The 23,953-nt window shown below is 40.1% G+C and overlaps 1 protein-coding gene and 1 pseudogene across 1 annotated transcript in view; both read left to right on the top strand.

The window, feature by feature from the left end:
- Window positions 1-23,953, top strand: part of PRRG1 (proline rich and Gla domain 1) — a 64,479-nt gene that overhangs the window by 16,790 nt on the left and 23,736 nt on the right. Inside the window, exon 2 of the mRNA XM_007467410.1 lies at window positions 1,600-1,760. Within this exon, the coding sequence (XP_007467472.1) occupies window positions 1,600-1,760 (161 nt within the window). The remainder of the gene's footprint in view (window positions 1-1,599; window positions 1,761-23,953) is intronic.
- On the top strand, window positions 21,791-22,399 carry LOC103087601 (ferritin heavy chain pseudogene; annotated as a pseudogene).

The following is a 23,953-nucleotide window of genomic DNA, read 5'->3' as shown; positions in this document are numbered from 1 at the left end:
TAAGGGTCCTGAAAAGTCATGCAGTAAAAGATCTGTTTTAAATTTGTTAATCCCAGCATTCCATACACACCTTCCTCAGAACTAGTTTTCTAAGGAGCTCCCATTTGAGTAGTGGTTTCAAACTGTGGGAGTGGGACCAGCAGCACCAGTGTTACCTGGGATCTTACTACAAATGCAGCTTCTTGGCCCTACCCGAGACCTATGGAATCAGAGACTCTGGGAGGTCGGCCCAGCAATATGTATGATAATAAGTCCACCATGGGATTCTGATGCTGCTAAACTGTGAAAAGCACTGATAGAAAATTCTACTATTACTCTCCAACTCAATAGCATCCTTTTATTTTTTTATTTTTTAAGATTTCTTCTAATGATATTTTATGACTGTGTGATTAATTTTTATCGATGGTTACCCTTCTGAAGTACAGAAGGAAGGAAACACTTACGGAAGGCCTACTGTAGTTTTCAGTGTAGCCATCTAATTGGTATCAATTTGGATACTTTAAAGAATCCTAAGTAATGAATCCATATCTTCTGTGAAGTGAAATACACATTTCTAAACTGAGGTAAACCTTAAATTCATTGCTATTGTGGCCATTTTTAAAAGAGCATTTACCGTTTTTCATTTTACTTCAAAATGTATTTTGCAAAATGTAGACTTTTTTTTTTAAATACATCTTGAAGGATCTGTAACGTGCCTTCTCTCATGTCAGAGGTCTTTAAGATTAGGGAATTTTGTAATTTCTTTGCATTAGCAAAGATTAAATTCTGGTAGCATTCTATTTATCTCTGCAAACAAGCAGGACAGTTTTAGAAAAATGTAATTGAAGTATAGTTTAAAATGAATCTGTACGTAAAAAAAAATAATTCCCCATGAGTATGCATATAACCATTGCCTTATTTTACTGGGTATCATAAATGTGGATTTTGAATGTTTATATGAAATGCCCCTATAAGTCATGCAGAACAATTTTCTTTTTCTGAAGGACATTGAAATGGGGTTAAATATATTAAAGTGTCAAAATATATTTAAGTGCATTTAGAACAAAATTATTACTAATATCCCTTGGAATGAATTATGGCCAAATTTGTCTTAATTTCTTGATATTATTTTGTCAACTCTTCCTTTCATACAAGTAAGTGTTCTCTGGGTTTCTATTAGGTCAATTGGAATTTTATTTTTTTTTAGTTAGGGGGACAAAGACTGATAGTCCACAGACTGGATTTTGATCTCATTGCTGCTGTCCAATAGCAGAACGCCTGGGGGCATCCTCTTACAGTAATGAGCACAAGTACTGGTATCATTATTGCTATATTTAAACACCCATGGTTGGCAGAAATGTGCTAAAGTCTGGATGTAACATCGTTAATCATGTCGTTGTCCCTGCCCAGGGCAACTGCTACTGAAAGGACACATTCACATGATGAGGAAGACAGCAGATTGGTGGTTGAGAGCTGAATGTCACTTTGCTGACCTAGAGAAAGAGGTTTAGGGTGTTGGCTATGTTTTCTAAAGAGTATCTAGCAGATTTCATCTTGTATATTAACTTTCCACATTTTTTTAAATTACAATTTTATGCTTATTATTATATCTCTTTTTAGTTTTCCTCACAGGAGAAAAAGCCAATTCAGTATTAAAACGCTACCCAAGAGCTAATGGACTTTTTGAAGAGATAAGGCAGGGCAATATTGAACGTGAATGCAAAGAAGAAGTCTGCACATTTGAAGAAGCAAGAGAAGCTTTTGAAAATAATGAAAAAACTGTAAGTATACTGGCAATCTTTTTTAAATGCTCACAGATTTGCCTACCTTTGTGATGTATATTTGAAACCTGCATTCCCAAATTGTGTGCATTGCTATCATTTAAAAACTACCCTCCCAAAGAACTAACTCTGAACGGGGCCTCTAACTAAGCCACCCGACTCTGCAGGTCGGAGGTCTAGTTTCACTTCCTGTGTGCTGGTCTGTCTTTGAGGGCTCCATTGCCATAGGACCCTGCTGAGTTGAGATTGATCATCTGAGCAAGGGGGAAGCATGATTTACACAAGGCTTTGTTCGGGAAAGTTATAGATACCATTATGACCATACCGTGCTTGATCTGGGAGAAAGTGCAGAGGAAGCTAACAGATAGTTGATGCTGTTTTAAAATGTCTTACTCCTTAGGTAGGTTTATTCCTAGGTATTTTATTCTTTCTGTTGCAATGGTAAATGGGAGTGTTTCCTTAATTTCTCTTTCAGATTGTTCATCATTAGTGTATAGGAATGCAAGAGATTTCTGTGCATTAATTTTGTATCCTGCTACTTTACCACACTCATTGATTAGCTCTAGTAGTTTTCTGGTAGCATCTTTAGGATTCTCTATGTAGAGTCTCATGTCATCTGCAAACAGTGACAGCTTTACTTCTTCTTTTCCGATTTGGATTCCTTTTATTTCTTTTTCTTCTCTGATTGCTGTGGCTAAAACTTACAAAACTATGTTAAATAAAAGACCTGTGTGCAGAAAACTATAAGACACTAATGAAAGAAATTAAAAATGATACAAACAGATGGAGAGACATACCATGTTCTTGGATTGGAAAAATCAACATTGTGAAATTGACTATACTACCCAAAGCAATCTACAGATTCAGTGCAATCCCTATCAAACTACCAATGGCATTTTTCACAGAACTAGAACAAAAAAAACTCACAGTTTGTATGGAAACACAAAAGTCCCCGAACAGCCAAAGCAATCTTGAGAAAGAAAAATGGAGATGGAGGAATCAGGCTCCTGGACTTCACACTATACTATGAAGCTACAGTAATCAAGACAGTATGGTACTGGCACAAAAACAGAAATATAGATCAATGGAACAGGATAGAAAGCCCAGAGATAAACCCACACACCTCTGGTCAACTAATCTATGATGAAGGACGCAAGGATATACAATGGAGAAAAGACAGTCTCTTCAATCAGTGGTGCTGGGAAAACTGGACAGCTACAGGTAGAAGAATGAAACTAGAACACTCCCTAACATGATACACGAAAATAAACTCAAAATGGATTTGAGACCTAAATGTAAGGCCAGACACTCTAAAACTCTTAGAGGAAAACATAGGCAGAACACTCTATGACATAAATCACAGCAAGATCCTTTTTGACCCATCTCCTAGAGAAATGGAAATAAAAACAAAAATAAACAAATGGGACCTAATGAAACTTAAAAGCTTTTGCACAGCAAAGGAAACCATAAACGACGAAAAGACAGCCCTCAGAATGGGAGCAAATATTTGCAAACAAAGCAACTGACAAAGGATTAATGTCCAAAATTTACAAGCAGCTCATGCAGCTCAATATCAAAAAAACAAACAGCCCAATCCAAAAACGGGCAGAAGACCTAAATAGACATTTCTCCAAAGAAGATATACAGATTGCCAACAAACACATGAAAGGATTCGCAGCATCACTAATCATTAGAGAAATGCAAATCAAAACTACAATGAGGTATCACCTCACACCAGTCAGAATGGCTATCATCAAAAAATCTAGAAACAGTAAACGCTGGAGAGGGTGTGGAGAAAAGGGAACCCTCTTGCCCTGTTGGTGGGAATGTAAATTGATACAGCCACTATGGAGAACAGTATGACGGTTCCTTAAAAAACTAAAAATAGAATTACCATATGATCCAGCAATCCCACTACTGGGCATATACCCTGAGAAAACCATAACTCAAAAAGAGTCATGTACCACAATGTTCATTGCAGCTCTATTTACAATAGCCAGGACATGGAAGCAACCTAAGTGTCCATCAACAGATGAATGGATAAAGAAGATGTGGCACATATACACAATGGAATATTACTCAGCCGTAAAAAGAAACAAAATTGAGTTACTTGTAGTGAGGTGGATGGACCTAGAGTCTGTCATACAGCGTGAAGTAAGTCAGAAAGAGAAAAACAAATACCATATGCTAACACATATATATGGAATCTAAAGAAAAAAATGGTTCTGAGGAACCTAGGAGCAGGACAGGAATAAAGACACAGATGTAGAGAATGGATTTGAGGACTCAGGGAGGGGGAAGGGTAAGCTGGGACGAAGTGAGAGAGTGGCACTGACATATATACACTACCAAATGTAATAATAGATAGCTAGTGGGAAGCAGCCACATAGCACAGGGGGATCAGCTCATTGCTTTGTGACCACCTAGAGGGGTGGGAGGGAGGCACAAGAGGGAGGAGATATGGGGATAGGTATGTGTATACCTATAGCTGATTGACTTAGTTATAAAGCAGAAACTAACACACCATTGTAAAGCAATTATACTCCAATAAAGATGTTATTAAAAATAATAAAACGTTTTACTTCTACAAAAGAAGAGACATATCAGAACTCCCCTCCCCACTCTGACAAGATACCTCTTCACCTCTCCTTACTCTAGACCAATTGCTATGCAAGGAGAACAGGGATGAGAAAGCACAAGGCAGTGGTATACATTCTCTGGAACTGCTTTATGGTAGGAAATGACATTACCAGTGGTTGCCATTATATAAAGATCCATTCCTGTATGCTAACCATGAAAATAACACGACATGCAAAACAAGTGATGTCAGATGTGATAAAGGGACATCAAATAATCTCAGGGGCAGTGGATGCAGAAGTTTTAAAGAAAGAGGATTTGTTCTCTTGTTAGGTAGAGAAGGATCCAGGGTATAAGAGGAAGGAGTTCAAGGAGAGGTTATCAGAGAGGCAGCATTGCTAGATTCCAGTGTGCACAGCAAAGGTAAAATCAGTTTATAAAGTGATAAGTTGTGAGCATCATGGTTTTTAAATCTTAAGTCCCACAGTTAAAAACAGGGAAAAGAATACATCACCCATGATGCCATTATGCGATCACAAAGCACTGTTGGCTTTTTAATTTCTTTCCAGCTTTTTTCTTCTCTATCTGCTTACTTCTTGCAGAGTTGTTTTTGCACATTTTTTCTTCTTATTAATATATGTTCATTGTAGAGAAATTGAAAATGTAGTAAAACATAAAATGAATAAAATCACTTGAATTCTTAGCCCCATCAGTTTTATACTTTTGGTATTTATCATTCTAGCCTATTTTTAGTATAAATTTTTAATAAGAACAATAGGATTATAGTATAAATGGTGCTTTGTAGCATGCAGATTTTAATAAAAATCTAGCTCATGTACTTAAATGGAACTTAGTTTTTGATATTGTGATTTTCCAAAAAATACAAATTTTAGATATTCTACTGTGGTTTTCATAAAGCTAATGGCTTTTCATCCTGCTTTATCATTCTCCTTTAAAGGAATGGTAAGAACTTTAGTGGGAAGATACTTTGAGACTGTGTAAATATTCTGTTCTCCACCAAACTTCTACCTACTAGTTTTTGTGGGGGTTTTTTTGTGTGTAATCTTTTTATTGCATATAGAATTTTGAGCCTGAATTTCCCTTCTGAATCCAGAACTTATTAAAAGCAAGCATCTTTAAATGTCGTTAGGCTTTTCTCCAGGTACTAGTATTTTTACAATCATCTAACAGCATTCTTAGTACTACATGAAGTTTAATACTTTGAGATTGAACTATGGAATATGTCAGGACTTAAGTAAACTTTGTAAATATACACTGGCTGTGGATCGTACACATTAGTCAGACATGATTTCTGCCCACCTTACATGGCATTTTGCTCTCTCACATACATTTCCCCTCTCAGCTAAGTTTAAGTTCAGATTATCATAGCAATATGTATAATGGGTTTATTAAAAGTCCTAAGATTTGTGAGATACAAGTAGAAATCAACTTTATTTTTCCTTTTCAGTAGAATTTCTCCTTCCACTCGTTCCTAGAGTTGATCTTGAGTGCAATCAGTCCACAGCTTTTTTATGTGTTGTTTCCCTTATTTTGTATTTTCAAATGAGTTCCAGCCTTACCCTCTAGTTTTAATGTCTGCTGTTGATAGTTCTTGACTGAATCAATTAAATTCTAGTTTAATATAACGCTAAATGGTGGATTTCTGACTCCATCATTCTGTGTACGTTTGTTAGTTGGCATTCCACTATGGGCAGGAACTTTCCCTTTATCTATCTTTCATAGATCATTTTATTCAGTGAGTTATAATTCATTGCTGTCAGTGTTTTTTTTTTTTTTTTTTTGTGGTACAGGGGCCTCTCCCGTTGCGGAGCAGAGGCTCCGGACGCGCAGGCTCAGCGGCCATGGCTCACGGGCCCAGCCAGTCCGCGGCATGTGGGATCTTCCCGGACTGGGGCACGAACCCATGTCCCCTGCATCGGCAGGCGGACTCTCAACCACTGCGCCACCAGGGAAGCCCAACTGTCAGTGTTTTGTTCAAAATGTCTGAAATTTGGTTAATGGAAGTTTCTTCAAACTGGCTTCTCTGTCTCTTTGACATGTCCCTGTCAGTTTTTCTGGCACTTTTTTACTTTTTGGCCCAACAGGGTGTTCCAGGATAATCTTGTACTTTCTCTGCCCCAGTCTTGGAATTGGCTGTTTCTCTGAGGAGCCTTTCTTACTTATAGTTAGGAATAATATTTAGAAACCAAGATCTGGGAGCTAGAGTGTTCTCATTGCTATCAGAGTATCATTGCTTCCGGGCCTTCCAGCAACAGAGCTAGGAAAATAATTACACACATGTATGCATATAAATGTGTGTATGTGCATGTGTGTGGTGTATGGACTTGCATATTCATCATTCTGATCTCCGAATCCAATACCCCTCAGGGTTCTTCTTTGTTTTCCCCGTTCTGTATTTGTAGGTGCGATGTAGATATTCTTTGTAGATATTCTTCCACAACGAGGGCCCAGACTTTCAGTAACATCAATATATTAACTCATTTGCCCAGTTCTACAACACACATACAAGTGGTTTCAGAATTTTAATACCCATATTGTAATAGGGAGGGGGAAAACATTTATATTCATCCATCCATCTATCCATTCTGGAAGTCACTCCATATGTATTCACAGAGATTATCCTATTTTTAAAAATCTGTATAGTACTTCCTTGTAAGGATGTGTCACAGTTTATTCAACCAGTCTACTGTATTTAGGCATTAAGTAGTTTCCAGTATTTTTGCAATTACAGGTAATGCTGTAGTAAATAATTTTGCATTATTGGAAGTACATCTTCAGGGTAAATTCTTAGAAGTGGATTGCTCGTCAAGGATTGATGCATATGTACTTTTGTTAGATATTGCCAGAGTACCCTCTGTAAAGCTTGTACTATTTTACATTCCCATCAGATATTTGAGAGTGCCTATTTCCTCACAGTCTGACCAGCAGAGTGTATTTTAAAGTTTGACAGTCTTTTCAATCTTTTGGGTGTGACGTGGTATCTTGGTGTTGTTTCAATTTACATTTCTCTTATGAGTGAAGTTGTGTATTTTGCCATGTGTTTATGGGCCATTTTTATATCTGTTTTGTGAATTGTCTTTGCCTTTTGCCCATTTTTGTATCAGATTTATGGTCTTTTTTCCCTGAATTTTTAATAAGTATATTAGAGATACTAGCTTTTATTAGTGATATATTTCAAATATTTGCTTACAGTTATTTATATTTTGACTTTGCTTATGGGTTTTTCTCATGCAGTTTTTTTTTCATTTTCATTGTAGCCATAAATTAAAGAAATATTTTATTAAATCCAGATTTTTAATCATAGTAGAAAACCATGCTCTTATGCCCTAGTTATAGAGGAATTCACCCAATCTCTTCTAACATATTTGAGTTTTTACATTTAGATCTCTGATTCACTTACAGTTTATTCTTGGGTGTGGTGTGAGTTATGGATCTGATTTTTTTCACATAGCTATCCAGTTGTCCAAACACAATTTATTATGAAATCCTTCTTTGCCCCAGTGATTTAATTACCCTTTATCATATACCTAATTTCAGTATGTGCATAGTCAGTTTCAGGATTTTATATTCGAGTCCATTGGTCCATCCTTCTGCTCAAATGCCAGTGCCACACTGTTTTATTTATAGAAGATTTTTAGTATACTTAGTATAAATTAGAACTAGTTCTCCGTATAAACTCTTCTTTTTCAGTGTTTTGTGAGCTATTCTTACATGCCTATTTTTCCATATAAATTTTAGTATTAATTTGTCTAGCACAGAAAAAAATCATTTGTCAGTATTTTTTTTTTTTTTTTTTCTTGCGTTATGCGGGCCTCTCACTGTTGTGGCCTCTCCCATTTGCGGAGCACAGGCTCCGGACGCGCAGGCTCAGTGGCCATGGCTCACGGGCCCAGCCGCTCCGCGGCATGTGGGATCTTCCCGAAACGGGGCACGAACCCGCGTCTCCTGCATCGGCAGGCGGACTCTCAAGCACTGCGCCACCAGGGAAGCCCCTTGTCAGTATTTTTATTGGGATTTCTTTCAGTCTATAAATTAATTTAGGGAGAACTAACATCTTTTAAGATATTAAATCACCCTCTACAAGAAGAGATTGCTTTCTATTTGTTGAAATCAGCATTTCTCTCTTTCAGGAATGTTTTATTGTTTTCATCATATAAGTTTTGCACAGTTCTTAGGTTGGTTCCTAACTATTTCTTTGTTGCTACTGTACATGGGTTCTTTTCCATGATATATTCTAATTGGTTATTATTTGTGAATGTGTAAGCTATTGATTTTTTTAAACCTTATTGAGTTATAATTGACATACAATTAACCACACATATATAAAGTATACAGCTTGGTAAGTTTTAACATATGCATACACCTATGAAACCATTACCACAGTCAAGATAGTGAACAGATTCATCACTCCCAAAAGGTCCTTCTTGCCCCATTGTAATTCCTCCTTCCCACCTCTCCCCATGATCAAGAGCACCCCAAGGCAATGATTCATCTGACTTCTGTCACTGTAGATTAGTTTATATTTTCTAGAGTTTTCTATAAGTGAAATCATACATTATGCACTGTTTTGTCTGACTTCTTCTACTCTGCATGATTATGTTCAGATGTCCACAGTGCACATATCAATAGTTATTCATTTTTATTGCTAAGTAGTACATCATTATATGTATACGGACATTTGGGTTGTTTCCTGTGTGGGGTTATTACAAATGAAGCTGCTATGAACACTCATGTACTAGGTTATTGATTTTTTAAAATTAATAAACCATATATTTATTTTGACTTGAGTTCTAAGAAATCCTGTGGTCCAAGTTATACTTGCAAGGATGCATTAGATTTTTAAAAACTTTTGAGATAATTATAGATTCTCAGAAAATTGCAAAGATAATACAGAGAGGTTCCATGTAGCCTCTACCCAGTTTCCCCCAGTCATTACATCTTACATAATTGTAGTACAGTATCCAAACCAGGAAACTGACATTGGTACAATCCGTGTATATTGTTCTGTACCATTTTATCACTTGTGTAGACTCCTGTAACCACCACTACAGTTAAGATGCAGAATTCTTTCATTTATACAAAATCTCCCTTAATAGTTGCACCCCCCCACCACCACCACCATCCCTAACCTGTGGTAATCACTAATCTGTTCCCCACCTCTGTAATTCTGTCAAGAATGTTATATAAATGGAATCATATATATGGAACCTTTTAATATTGCCTGTTTACACTCTTGAGTTCACCCAAGTTGCGTGTATATCAATAATTCATTCTTTTTTATTGCTGAGTAGTATTCCATGGTATGGATGTATCACAGTTTGTTGAACCATTCACTTGTTGAGGGACATCTGGGTTGTTTCCACTTTGGGGCTATTGTAAATAAAGCTGCTATGAATATTTGTGTACAGGTTTTTTGTGTGAACATAAGTTTTTATTTCTCTGGGGTATAATTGTTGTATGCTAAATATATGTATAGTTCTTTAGGATACTGACAGACTAAGTTGTCATTGTATAAATTACCGTTTTAAATTCCCACCAGCAGTGTTTGAGTGATCCAGTTTCTCTTCATACTTGCCAGCACTTGGTGCTGTTACTGTGTTTCCTTTTGTAGTCATTCTGATAGATGTGTAGTGATACCACATTGTGGTTTTAATTTCCATTTCCTTAATGGCCAGTAATGTTGAACATCTTTTCATATGCTTATTTTCCATTTATATATTCTCTTCTGTGAAATCTCCTTGTCTTTTTTTTTTTTTTTTTTGCGGTACGCGGGCCTCTCACTGTTGTGGCCTCTCCCGTTGCGGAGCACAGGCTCTGGACGCGCAGACTCAGCGGCCATGGCTCACGGGCCCAGCCGCTCCGCGGCATGTGGGATCTTCCCGGACCGGGGCACGAACCCGCGTCCCCTGCATCGGCAGGCGGACTCTCAACCACTGCGCCACCAGGGAAGCCCCCTTTCCTGTCTTTTGGTTATTTTCTAATTGGATTGTTTGTTTTCTTGTAGTTTTGAGTTTTGAGTTTTCTGTATATTCTAGATACAAATCCATTGTCAGGTATGTGTTTTGTAGGCTATTGATTTTTATGTGTTAATTGTATACCTTACTACCTTACCGACCTCTTTTATTGCTTTCAGGGTGAATGATGATGTTTTTATTGCTTCCGTCTCTGGCCCTTATGCGTGTCAGTGCTTCTCTGTATCCTTTCCTGCCCTCAGAGACAGGATGCTGCATTTCAGCAATCTTCGAAGCAAATAGAAGAAACTCTTTCAGCAATTGCTCAAGCAATCCTCCACACTCTCCAGCATCACCTCTTCCTCTCATTAGCCTACACACCTCTTAGGAAAAAAAACTCTCTTCACCCTACATCTCCCTTCAGCAATCAGCTCATTTCTTGAAACTCTGCTCTGTCTATACTCACTCCCCTGGTGAGCTTTCCTAGTTTGTGGCTTGAAATGCTAATAACTCCCAAATTTATATCCTGGAGGGTTACCTTGAACTGCAGACCTGGGTGAGTAACTGCCTACTCAACATCTCCTCTTGGAATTGGATACATTTCTATGTAGACAAATTTGTGTCCCTTCCCTCCAAATCTGCTTCTGCCACAGCCTTTCTGATCTCAGTATGCGGTAGTAACACATCCACCCATCTCTTTGCTAAGCCCCAAACCTTGTTGCCATCCCTGACGCTTCTCCCTTTTTCATATCCCCACTCCATCTGCCAACAGTGTTGGCTCCAACATGAAAGTATATTCAGAATAGAGCCACCTCTCAGCCTCTCTACTTGTTACCACTTTACATCCAAGCCACCATCACTCTCTCATTCGTATGATTTCTTGGCCCCCTCCTCATAGGTCATTCTCAAAAGAGCAGGCTAGAGTGATCCTTTAAAGTGTCTTCTCTGTAACGGCTTCCTGTCTTCCTCAGTACACATCCAAGTGCTCAGAATCACCCACAAGGCACTAAACGATCAGTCCTCATCCCTCTCCCCTCCACACCTCCACTATGGCTGCAGGTACTTCTTCATCTCATCTCCTATGACACGTCACCCCTTAATCACTTTTCTGTGGATTCCTTGTGGCTCCTTACACACACATAGCACGTGTCCTGCCTCAGGGCTTTGGAACTTGCTCTTTCCTCTTCCACATGGATGTTTCTGAGCTCCCTCATCACTCTCTGTCAAGTTCACTTTCTCAGTGAGGAAGTATCCTACTTTAAATTGCAACCTCTTGCCCCTTCTAGGAATTATTTTTCTTCTCAGCACTTACCACCATTTGACATCTATTTGTTGTATTTGTTTATTGGTGCTCTCCCCCCAGAACTGTTAGCTCTGTGACAGCAGTGTTTCTCTTCTGTTTTGTTCATAGCTGTGGTCTTTAGCATATGAGACAGTGCTGGCACATAATGGGAATTAAATAAATATTTGATGAAGGAATGAACGAATGGATTGGCATATTATGAAGTACATTTAATTCATAGGAAGTAGTGATCTGAAACTTGTTCACAAGCTAGCTGATAGATGTGGACTTAATTTAAAACGTATTTTTTATTATGTTGGTGTTAGGTTCCTTTCCTTCTTTATGGTTTAAGGCCTGTCATCTGAGTTTGCTTATGCCATTGAAACCATACCGTTTACAAAAAGGTGTAGTCGGGGATTTTGGCCTAGTAAGTGTAATAGAAATGGAATTCTGATCCTTGATCTATTTCAGAACATCTGTTTCAGAATATTGTTTGTTATTTGTTAAGAAGGATCTGCTCTGTGTTAAGAAGCATTTGAATAACACAGTATCGTCTTTGAAATTCACTTGATTAATCCAGGCAGTGAAGAAAATTATTGACTTTTGGCATTTGCTTTCTCGTCTTAGAGTACATACTAACTATCTTTTTGTTTACTAAAATTTATCACTCAGGACAGTTTTACTCATACTTAATTTTCATCATCCCCAAATCTGAACTGTGTGAAGTTAGAAGTATGCTTTCAGTAAAAATTCTTTTTTGGTAATTTCTTACCTAATTTGGAACATAAGTCTAATTATAAGATACAATAGAAGAAAATGTGTTATACCTCATGGTCCTCCTCTTCACCAATGTAGAAATTTGGTCAGATTTATTCGGATGTTATCTGCTGAGTGCCTACTGTATAACAGACACAGGACATACAACAGTGAATAAGCTGACCCTCCCTCCTGGCATTTGAGATCTGGGAGAAACAGCCTGCATACTCACATAAGCAGTAGTTAACAGAATGCCCTGCACAAATCCTCTGCTTGGAAGATCACATGGACCTGATTTGGTGTCTCAGCTCTGCCACCTACTGACTGTATTGCTTTGTGCAAACATTTCACCTTTCTAGGCCTCAATTTCTGTACCTTTAAAAAAGGAGAAAAGAAAAAAAAGGAGAAATTACACCCTCAGCATTAGGTTTGGAGCTGTGCACTTAGCTTAGTGCCTGGCACAGAGAACGCCTTTGATAAATATATTTTATTCTAATTTTTAGGTGCTGAATTATAATCACTTTATTTCAGAATCATTATTCGATCTCTACCATTGTTTTCTCTCTCTTCCTCTCTACAGGTCCCCCAGGGTACTTTGCATTTTGGAAGTTTTAATCTTGAACTAACATGAACAAAATAGTAATAATTCTTTAAAACAACTATTTCAGAACTTTTCTTGACAAATTATTTCGAGTTTATTTGTGCTTGACTTTCCAAAACGGCTGTCCTCAAACTTGAGAGTGCATTAAGAATCGGCTTGGTTGCTTCTCAAAACTGCACAGTCCCCCTCAATGCCCAGATCTGGGTCTCATACTATACCACAGCAAAAGAAATCAGGACTCTTTCGGGGAAATGGCTGATTCGAGGGCTGGAGCAGGGAGAATACAAGATGAGCTGAAGTGTACTGTAGTAACAGAAAGTAAGGAAGTACTCAAAGAGCAAATGAGAGCATGTCCAAGAGGCACAGGAGCCAACCTGAAGGAGTTCTCGGCAGCCAAAGGCAGAACAATTTGAATAACAAAATAAGTGATGTGGTATTGGATTATAACCTAAAGCATATAATAAATGCTTGAGTCCATAATGATACGAATAAATGAATAAATAGGTGAGAAGATACAAATCTACAGTACACAAGAATTCCAAACTGTGTATGTAAATACCCCCCTCTCCAGGAGGCAGAGCTTAATTCTCTGCCTCTCTTGGAGGGTTGCTTGGTCTTAATAATGTGCTTCCAAAGATTAGAGTATGGAAAGTGGAGGGAAATACCTTACTTCTCCACTTACTTTGCCAGTGGAGGAACCTGGCAAACACCTACCTTGACAGGGTGATCAAAGTTAGCATAACCAGTGATAAGTCATGTATAGCATGTTATGAGCAGGGACTTCACCTCTGTGATATTTTCCCCCCAAACCAATAACCCCAATGGAATTATGAGAAAATTACCAAAGACATCCAAATTGAGATATATTCTACAAAATACCTGACCCCTTAAAACTGTCAAGGTCATGAAAAAGAAGAAAAGACTGAGAAACTGTCACAGAACAGATGAGACTAAAGATATATGACGATCAAGTGCAATGTGGATTGGATTCTGGAACAAAAAGGTCATTAGTGGGAAAACCAGTGAAATCCAGTATAACAAATGTGCCATCCTAATGTAAGATGCTAACATGAGGGGATACTGGGTGAGGGGTACAGAGGGATGCTCTGTACTATCTTTGCGATTTTGCTGTAAATCTAAAATTACTCCAAAATTAGAAAAAAAATTATTTTAAGAATGCACAGTCCAGGGTCCACAGGTCTCCATAGGGCCAGGGAATCTGCTTTAATGAGCAGTCCTGGGGATTCTAATGTAGGTGATCAGCAGATTACATTTTGTTAGATTCTAAAGCAAATGGTTTAACTAAAACTGCTTAGTTGGAATACTCAAAAAGCTTTGCAGTGGGTAGTATTTGTGGGTGTGCGGACGATTGTCCTGTCTCGGGCTGTCCCATGCCCTGTGCACTCCATGCTCCACTCCTCCCCTAAGCTGTGTCTGCAATTTAGAAACTGAGTCCAAGGATTTTAGTCTAAGTCCAGCTATTCCTTTTTGGATAATACCTCTCATTCCAAAGTGTTGCCTTAAATTTGTCTTGTGTGGAAATTATTAAAAGAGAAATTGAAGAAAGAGATATGCAGTGCCCCTTCATACTAGGATATGCTACAAAAGCTACATAGGGGATCTCTGAATTCAGAGCCCACAGCAGGACGTACGTAGCATGTAGACACTTGTGCGTGAAGATGGTGATTAACAAGAAGTGCTCAGTGTCTGAGGTATTTAACAGTTGGTCACTAGTTCCCTGGAGATTACTCGTCACACCTGCAGGCAGAAACTTGGATTCTTTGACATTGTTAGGGGAACTCCTATTTCACTTAGCTTCTCATGATCCACTGATGGCCCCTGAGCTACTGATTGAGAGCTTTGCCCTTTGAGAGCTAAGGGAATTTAGAAAGGTAGAGAGTCGAGTCTGGGCATAGACATATAGGGGCCAAACAGGGGGCATCAGTGTGGCTGGCTCCCAGTCATACTCTATGCATTTCCATCCAAATCTTTCCACACCTTCCCTGGACCCATCCCAGACCCTCTTGGGGAGCCAAATATGAAGTTCCCTTTCAGCCACAAGGGGGTATTTCCTGGGGCTCCCATGGGCTTTGTCACTGTTTCTTTTCTTTTTTTCTTTTTTTTTTTTTTGGCGGTACGCGGGCCTCTCACTGCTGTGGCCTCTCCCGTTGCGGAGCACAGGCTCCGGACGCGCAGGCTCAGTGGCCATGGCTCACCGGCCCAGCCGCTCCGCGGCATGTGGGATCTTCCCGGACTGGGGCACGAACCCGTGTCCCCTGCATCAGCAGGCGGACTCAACCACTGCGCCACCAGGGAAGCTCTGTCACTGTTTCCTTTGGGATCTCTTGAGAGTAAGTTAAACAGGACCAAAGTCTGTTATTTTGTGGAATTGGTATTCTGAGCTACCAGAAAGATCAGGACGGTCTGACAGCATGTTGTCCATTATATGATCATTTAAGGTAAGTTTTTATTGATTATATTGTCAATGTTGTTTTTAAATTTGTGGTGAACTTTATTCTCTGGCAGTTGGGCCCTTTTGTAGATTATAAATCCTATGTAGTTTCAGTTATTCTTTTCAGGTTATGGTAGTAACTTAATTTGGAGGGTTTCAGCCTGCATATTAACAAAGCAGTGGACTTGCTCCTGTGTGGGTCTCTCCTGCCCATGCCAGCAGTCTGTTAACCTTGACCTGAAGTTACCTCAGCACGTTTCCTGTCTTAATGCCAGTTAATCTTTTTTCAGACCTCCCCTCAGAGACTGGGTACTGGTGGGGCTGAGCGGTCCATTTTTTTTGTCATTTGTAGAATCATCTGCACCATAGATGTAATATAACTGCGTATCTTAGGCAGCAATGTCCAGTTAGTGATGCCCTGTTTAACCTCCAAATATGCTGCTATTTACCCCCTGATTACCCTCAAGAGACATGTAGAATTTCACAACTCATCAGTACTCATTAGAATTAGTTTGCCAGAAGGAGTTCTCCTAATAGAGCTGGTAGAAATTCAAGGGTTCCATGGGAATATCACACCAGAGTTTAAGGTCACATAAGTGATGAATTAGGTGTCTGAAAAGACCCTGCCTTGCATGACCACTCTAGTTTGACAGTCTAGACTCGTTTCTTGAAGACAGGCAAATCTCTTACCTTTCTAGGCACTTTGGGACATAAAAATTCCTATCCATTCTCTTCCACTTGAAAGTTGAGTGTTGGATTCGCTTTAGGCGCTCACCTTTTCCTCCTCTGCTCCTTCGGCTTCTGCTAGACCTTGACCTGAAGATTGTGGAGTAAGGAGATGGTCATGATCTGCTCTTTAACCCTTGCCGCTTCCTATTTCTCTCTCCTCTGGTATTTTGAGGACCTGGGAGAAGGAAGGGGAAAGGGGACAGATGTCTTTAACTTAACTGGTATTGCTGTCACCCCCTCTTGGCTGTCACTAATTCTTTGGTGGGCCTAATTATAAGTTGGGTGGGAGATGCACAGTGTTCTTCAAGGGCTCCTAGAAGAAGCCTCCCCACAACACAGTTCCAAGAATAGGACTCATGACTCTGCACTGGCCTCTTTTGCACCCTTCCCCAGCTGGCTCCTATCCTGGTATGCACACCTCACTTCCTCGTTGTTGAGGCCCTCTGCCTGGCAAACAGCCCTCTGGGGCAGAGTAGCAGCAACATAGCTCAAGTTTTGCACAGTATCCACCTAACTTATGGGAAGTACTTACACCCTAATTTTAATCCTTGGAAGTAGTCTGCTCTGTTGCTCACCCTGTTCCCCACCTTGCTTTTCCTCATATCCACCCTGCCCTTCCTGTGGGCACAGGGGGCAGGAGTGGGGCACATCGGCCATTCCACTGCTTAAGCAGATGTCCACTTGGGGAATGGTTGTTAGTGTTCTACTCTTGCAGGTATCCTACATGTGGCTTTCTTAGAGCTCCCCTTAGTAGTTCAGGGTCTTAGGGTCTAAACAGTAACTTTGAATTTATGAAAGTGTGACCAACCAACCTAGCATGTGCAGTGGTGATCCTAGTGGCCCCATCAGCCACCGTGCCACTGCTTTGGAGTGCCTGATTGCTTGCTAGGCAATACTGTCACTGTTAGAAACGGCTCACGCTATCCAATAGTGAGTGGCGTTCAGTCAGTGGAATTGATGAGAATGAAACTTTCACATTCAAATTGGGATTTGAGTAGAACCCTAAATCAGCAACTTTGCTTGGTAAATGTTTAACGCACCTGTTATTTCATCTGAAAGATGGTGTCACATGCCTCCCATGGCATGCTAGGAGGAGGTTAGCTATGAATTCAGAGAACAGGGGTTTAGCTGTTACCGAAGGAATTACATTCCTTAGCCTAATACATTAAACCTCTCTCTCCAAAGAAGTAAAAGAAAGAAGAAAAAAGTCAGAAACCACCCATTCTAGGATGAGGCTGAAGTGTTGTAAAATGATACAATATCCAACAGAAAATGCCAGTTTTTTTTTAAATTAATGTTTTCCATATTTATGCATAATACTGTGGACCATTAGGGCCACAAATAAATTACCAAAAAGTATAAACAATTATGAATAATTTTAAAAAGTAGCTACTTTGATAAATATACTAAGGCAAGTGGATGACAAAACCCAATATGTTTTACCATATTTCATCAATTCTCTAATCATTTATTCACATTTTAACTTCTGTGAAATTGAGGTGCTGCAGCTTACAATCAATGACATGTGTTTCAAAAAAGTGTGCTTTACAATTCATGGTATATTTGATAAAATACAGCAGCCAATCACCACCCCTGCACACTCCTCAGAGATTCCCATCTGGATGGGGCCACTACTGTAAATCAATTTCTGTTACAGTGGGTGGCTGCTGATTTAACATTGGGGGTGATAACTGGTCCTTTCCCCCAGTGTTAGGGCACAGTTCCTCTAGTGTTAGGGTGCAGCTCCCCCAGGGCAAGACTTCTGACCATGGTTCTCATGGTTGGAATATCAGCAACTGTAGAAATAAGATTCAGTTTAGTGGGATAGGGAGGGTGGGAGGGAGACACAAGAGGGAGACGATATGGGGGGATATATGTATACGTATAGCTGATTCACTTGGTTATACAGCAGAAACTAACACACCATTGTAAAGCAATTATACTCCAATAAAGATGTAATAAATAAATAAAGTGACTATTGATTAAAAAAAAGATTCAATTTAGCCACTTCCAAGGTACAGTAAAATCCGTGGCAAAGGAAATTAGAACTTTGCAATAGCCCTATATTGTCAGCCATAGGTCTTAAGTACCATCAAGCTGAAACAGGGCATCTCTTCCCCTAGTGCACACACAGCCACCTGCAGAGCAAAGGTGGCTCCGCCTTTTCTTGAATTGTATGCTTCAGAGGGTTGCACTAATGTCATAACTTAACATAGCATTACTATCTGAATGTTAAAATATTACCCCATTCCCAAAGCTAATATTTGATGCCAATCACTGCTCATCATGAATAGACTAAAGCCTGATTTTTCTTTCCATTCTATTATTGAAGAAAGGACTCATGGAATAGGCTCCAGTCATTGTTATAACTGATAGGGTCCAGGAAAACCAAATAGGTCGAGCTCTTCATTTCACAAAGAAGGAAATAACAGCCTCAGAGAAGTTGTCAGTTTGCTCATTTCCCCACAGCAGGATATTGATTGGTGCAGCCCCAAGTGGGACCCAGGTCTCCCTGCCCTGCCCTCCCCTCCCTCTGCGTTGAACACAATTCCCTCCTAATTTAATGGGTGATGGTTATGCTGGGGTTTCACAGTGGAACAATTTACCTCTAGGCTTCTTATGCCAGTTCTTATTAGGCCATTAGTAAAGGCACATCACAATATGCTTATTCAAGCCCAGATATGATTGAAATGGAAAAACTGGTGGCTGGTTCATACTCTTAGCTGTATTTTTATTTTTACTATTTAAAAATGCATTAGAACAGGCAAAGCAGGTGACATTCTTTGCATCTGTAGACCAATATTGTGAGTGCCAAAAAGACCAATGATGCGCCTGATTTCTGACTGGAGTTGGAACTCGTGGCTTTTGATTCCTGATCAAGTACTCCTGAGCATCATACCATGTAGCTGACATAGTTGGAGCACAAGGCAGGAAGAAAAGAAAAAGAAAACCTAATAGAACTTGTAATATAATAGGGCCAATTGGGAAAGAATATAGAGGTTGGCTGAAATTTCCTGTTATACTGTCTGAGAAGTGGCAACCTGAACTCTTAGACAGTTTTGAACTTGTTTGGTTTAATGCTGAGATCATTTTCAAGGGAGCTGTCTTTAAGCTAAATAAACTGATGAGGTTTCATTATAATTCTAGAGTAATGTCTGAAGAGGTAGAAGAGATGATAAAGAATTCTATTTAAAGTTAGTGAAACTTTTCAATTCTGTAGAGATTCATTTTTATTACTTTGAAAGACAGATTACATTATAAAGATCCAGGTACATACTAATAACTAAAATGAGATAAAGTAGTAAGAACAATAACTCCCCACAAGTCTAGAATTTATATTAGTTTTTCATTAAAACTGTTCCATTTTGCTGTTTCGTATTTTAAAGTATTAAAATCCAGAAACTAACACAACACTGTAAATCAACTATACTTCAAAAAACAAAAAGAAAAAGTATCCAGGGTAAACTTTAGACGAAACTGAGATAAATAATTATTTACTAAGAATTGTAATATCTCTTCAACTTACTATAAACAGATACTTTGTTCCAGTATATGCCATTCTCTTTGCCTTCACTCCACCACCTCTTGTATTTCCATTATACTAGAAATCCTGTGCTCACATTGCAGTTTGGTCTGAATTGTCCTACCACCAACACTCTTGGTGAGAAAAGAAAGTAATTGCCTGAATTAATGTATTCTAAGTTGCAATCTGTGTGGTAGATAGTTGATGTGAGAACCATTTTACCCCCTCCTTCCTTGCTAAGAGAACCCCAATTTGGGGGAGTAATAACATACCCAGGTGCTAGAGGTGAATCATAATTAGTCTAATCATGATTCTGGTCTAGTCTAGTCATTGCCATGACTAATCACAGCAATATTGTTCCCTTTTCATAATCTGTAGTAATGTCTTCTCCCTCATTCTTGATGTTGGTAATTTGCCTTCTCTCTTTTTTCTGATCATTCAGTCTAGAAATTTGTCTTTTCTTTAATCCTAAAGAGTCTGTGTTTGGTTTTATTTATTTTCTCTATTTTTTGTTTATTTTCTATTTCACTGAATTTTCCTTTCTTGATTGTTCCTGACTTCTGCTTGTTTTGGGTATTTATTGCTCTTCTTTTTCTTGTTCCTTAAGGGAGATGGTTAGATTTTTGATTTTACATGTTTTTTCTTTTTTAATCTTGTGTGATTTGAATCCTTTGAAATTTATTGAGACTTGGTTATGGCCCAGAATATGATTTATTTTGGTAAATATTCTATGTGTACTTGAGAAGAATGTGCTTCTAAAGAATATATTTAAAAGTCTCTTCTCTTCTGTTTCATGAGTATTATTTCTTCCTCTTTGCCTTTTCTCCTTGTGATTTATAAGAAGTAATACCGTACTGGTTGCCTGCAGAAAGGAGACCAGTGTGGCTTTGAACCATGTGACTGTATTACCTATTCAGAAAATTATTTACAGTTTTAGAAATTTTTAAAAAATGATAATTGAATCATGGTAGTGGTTAAACACACCAAAAACATCTATGCGCATGCACACACACACGCACACACACACACGCACACACACCACATACCCTAAAGGGTATCATTAGCACACCAGAAATAAGAGGAATTCTTGGAAGATAGGAAATGGCAGATACAGTCAAATTAGTTAATTCAGAGAATTTGAAACATCTGCAGTAGAAAACTGAGGCCATTCAGACACACTTCAGGAACAGTCACCAAAACTGAAGCATTGTACAGAGTCCTAGGTCAGCAGTGAGATGAAAGACCTAATCTATGAACAGTACATGTTTCATCCTGCCCTAAGCCTCCCCGACCCCTGCTTCCATTGGGCATAAGCACCTGTGCCATTTGACCACCTTTACTCTCCCAAACCTGCACTCCAAAGACAGTGAATGAGCTTAAGATACCTGTAGACCTGCACAGAAGGGAAACATCAGGACACGGCTACCTCGAAGGGAAAAACATTTGTCTTCTGATATGAGAAATTACATCTTTCTTTTGGCAACAGTGAGGGTCTCTAGCCTACCTGAAAGCTCCATGCCATGTTCCCGCAAAGGAGGCCACTGAATAATTGACACGCTCTGCCCTCCCATTCCAAGGAGGAGACTATAAGTGAAATGGATGCCCCAACTCTAGAGCTTATCCATGCTAATTACCGAGGCTAATCAAATGAGTCCTTTCTTCCTAAGTTTAAATGAACAAAAAGGCTTGCCGGACATTGAGGAAAGTAAAAGAGAAGATCATGATGAACAAACACAACTATTTCTGGAGAAAAAGCAAATATAATACAGGAAACAGAATAAATCCAAATTCATAGTCTCAGAATTTTAAGGAAGATAGTGGGTTTATAAAATGAGAGCAGGGTGCTATAAGAAGGAGCAATTAGAGAACAAGAGAAAGCCCTTGGAAGATAGAAGTATTATTGCAAAATTTAAAGATTAATAGATGCCAGGTGCTCAGCACAGTCGGCCTGCCTCACCCAGGCCTGCATGGAACCTGGGACACAGCTTTCATGCCCCGCCCTCCGTGTACATCCACCCTCCCAATCCCCACCCTCCCCGCCCCCCATAACGGAACCGGAACCTCCTTTCCCCCCTCCCAAACCCGGGTAATGGGCCGGCCTTCCAGTCCATCCCAGAGCGGCTGCCCTATTCCACCACATGGGAGTGCTCCGAGTCAGCTACCGCGGGCCCTGCGGCCTCGCCTTCACGCCCGCCACGCTGCCCGCGCCGCCCTCACAGGTGCGCCAGAACTACCACCCCGACTGCGAGGCCGCCGTCAATGGCCATTTCACTCTGGAGCTCCACGCCTCCTTCGTGTGCCTGGCCGCGGCCTTTTACTTCGACCGCGACGACGTGGCCTTGAAGCACTTCACCCGGTTCTTCCTGCATCGCTCCCACGAGCACAGCGGGCAGGCCCAGGGCCTGATGAACCTGCAGAACCAGCGCGGGGGCCGCCTCAACTTCCAAGACATCAGGAAGCCAGGCAGTGACCAGTGGAAGAGCGCCCTCAAGACCATGAAGTGCGCCTTGTTCCTGGAGAAGCTCGTGAACCACAGCCTGCTCCACCTGCACCAGCTGGCCACCGACAAGAGCGACCCCCACCTGCGCCACTTCCTGGCAACTCACTATCTCAGCCAGCAGGTGGCGTTCATCAGAGAGCTGGAGGGTCACGTCACCACCCTGAGCATGATGGGGGCCCCGGACGTCGACCTGGCAGGGTCCCTTTTTGACAAGCTCACCCTGGGCGACAGCGACAAGAAGAACTGAGCCTGGACTGGACTTCCCCAGAGCCACGGGGTGACCAGAGCCCTGGTCACCGTGCCTGCCATGCAGACGGCAATAGTGCCCTTGCAGAAGAAATTCGCTTTTTTTTTTTTGCAACAAGTGCAGGCCTCTCTTTTCTTGGACTTTATCACTTAAGTTTTTTTCTTCCAGTTTTTCCGTTTCTTCCAATAAAGTTATTGGTTCATAAATAAATAAAGGTCTCTGGTTGATTCATGTGGGCAAATCTCATTTTTTAAGTTTTAAAACAGGTATCCAGGAGTCTCTGAACACAGCCATACCCCAACCATATGCAGCTCAGGATCTCCACTGTGGGAGAGAGGAGGTGTTCCATGGGGCCCTGGAAAACACAAAATCAATTTTCCCCTTATAAATAATGTGGGTATATGGGGGTAGACTGGGGTGGGGTGGGGTGAGGTAGGGGTCCCTGGTGAATGTGGGTGCATGTGCATACATAGTAAAAGTATAGAACCATAGCCTGAAAATCATGATTGCAGTTGCCTCTGGGGAACAAGTGAAGGGAATGGGATTGCACAGGGATTAAAATAAAGGGAGTCTTCAGTTTCACCTGAAATGTTCATGTTCATTAAATTATGCAAATACTAATGGTTAAGTATGAGTAGCAAGATGGGGGGTGAAGGGGTTTGGAAGTCTGAATGGTGGAGTATCTCTTTGACAAGTTCACTCTGGGCAACAGTGATAATGGAAAAATGAGTGTTAGGCTGTCTTGCTCAGAAACAACGGGGGTGACTTCCCATGGTCACCAATGCCTGGCATGCATGTTGTAATAAGAAAACATCCACTTATATATATTTTCTTTCCTTTGTATCGTATGTGTATATGCATGTGTGTGTGTGTGTGTGTGTGTGTGTGTGTGTATTTTTTAATTCCAACCAGCAGCAGAGTTCATTTTAAATCTCTAGACTACATTCTGAATGTTTGCTTAGGAAGACGCCCTTTGTTGAAAAGCAGTTCGGCGATCACATTACTGGAAATGATATAGCTGCTTCCTAGACCTTTCCTGAGCCTGGCTGTATTTCTGCCCTTGGGTTTCATATATCCAACTTTGATTTAGTTTTTGTTATTTGCTACCAAGAGAACCAAAGCTAATATGTCTTATTATCAACACACTTCTACCAGCCTCTACTGTATTTACAGTAGAATAAATAGCTCTTCTAGGGTAGTAAATGACATTTTTCTCTTTATCTCTACTGCGGAGTCCACTGAAAGGGAAAAGGATCAAGGGTAGAAGGGATCAAATAAGAACAATTGCCCGGTTGATTCGTGTGTGCAACTCTCTTAGCTTTTAAGTTTTAAAACAAGTATCCAGGAGTCTGTCCAGCTACCCATGCCCGGTCCACATGTAGCTCAGGATCTCCACAGAGGGAGGGAGAAGGTGTTCCATGGGACCCTGGAAAACACAAAATCCGTCTTCCCCTAATAAACAATGTGGGGGTGGCCTGGGGCCCTGGTGAATGTGGATGTCTCTACATAGTTGAAGTATAAAAACATGCCCTGAAAATCATGATGGGGGTTGAT

The sequence above is a fragment of the Lipotes vexillifer genome, unplaced genomic scaffold (assembly GCF_000442215.2).
Source record: "Lipotes vexillifer unplaced genomic scaffold, Lipotes_vexillifer_v1.1 scaffold1958, whole genome shotgun sequence".
Classification (NCBI taxonomy): domain Eukaryota; kingdom Metazoa; phylum Chordata; class Mammalia; order Artiodactyla; family Lipotidae; genus Lipotes; species Lipotes vexillifer.
The sequence above is the reverse complement of the archived record's forward strand: the minus strand, read 5'-3'. Positions and strand labels throughout refer to the sequence as shown.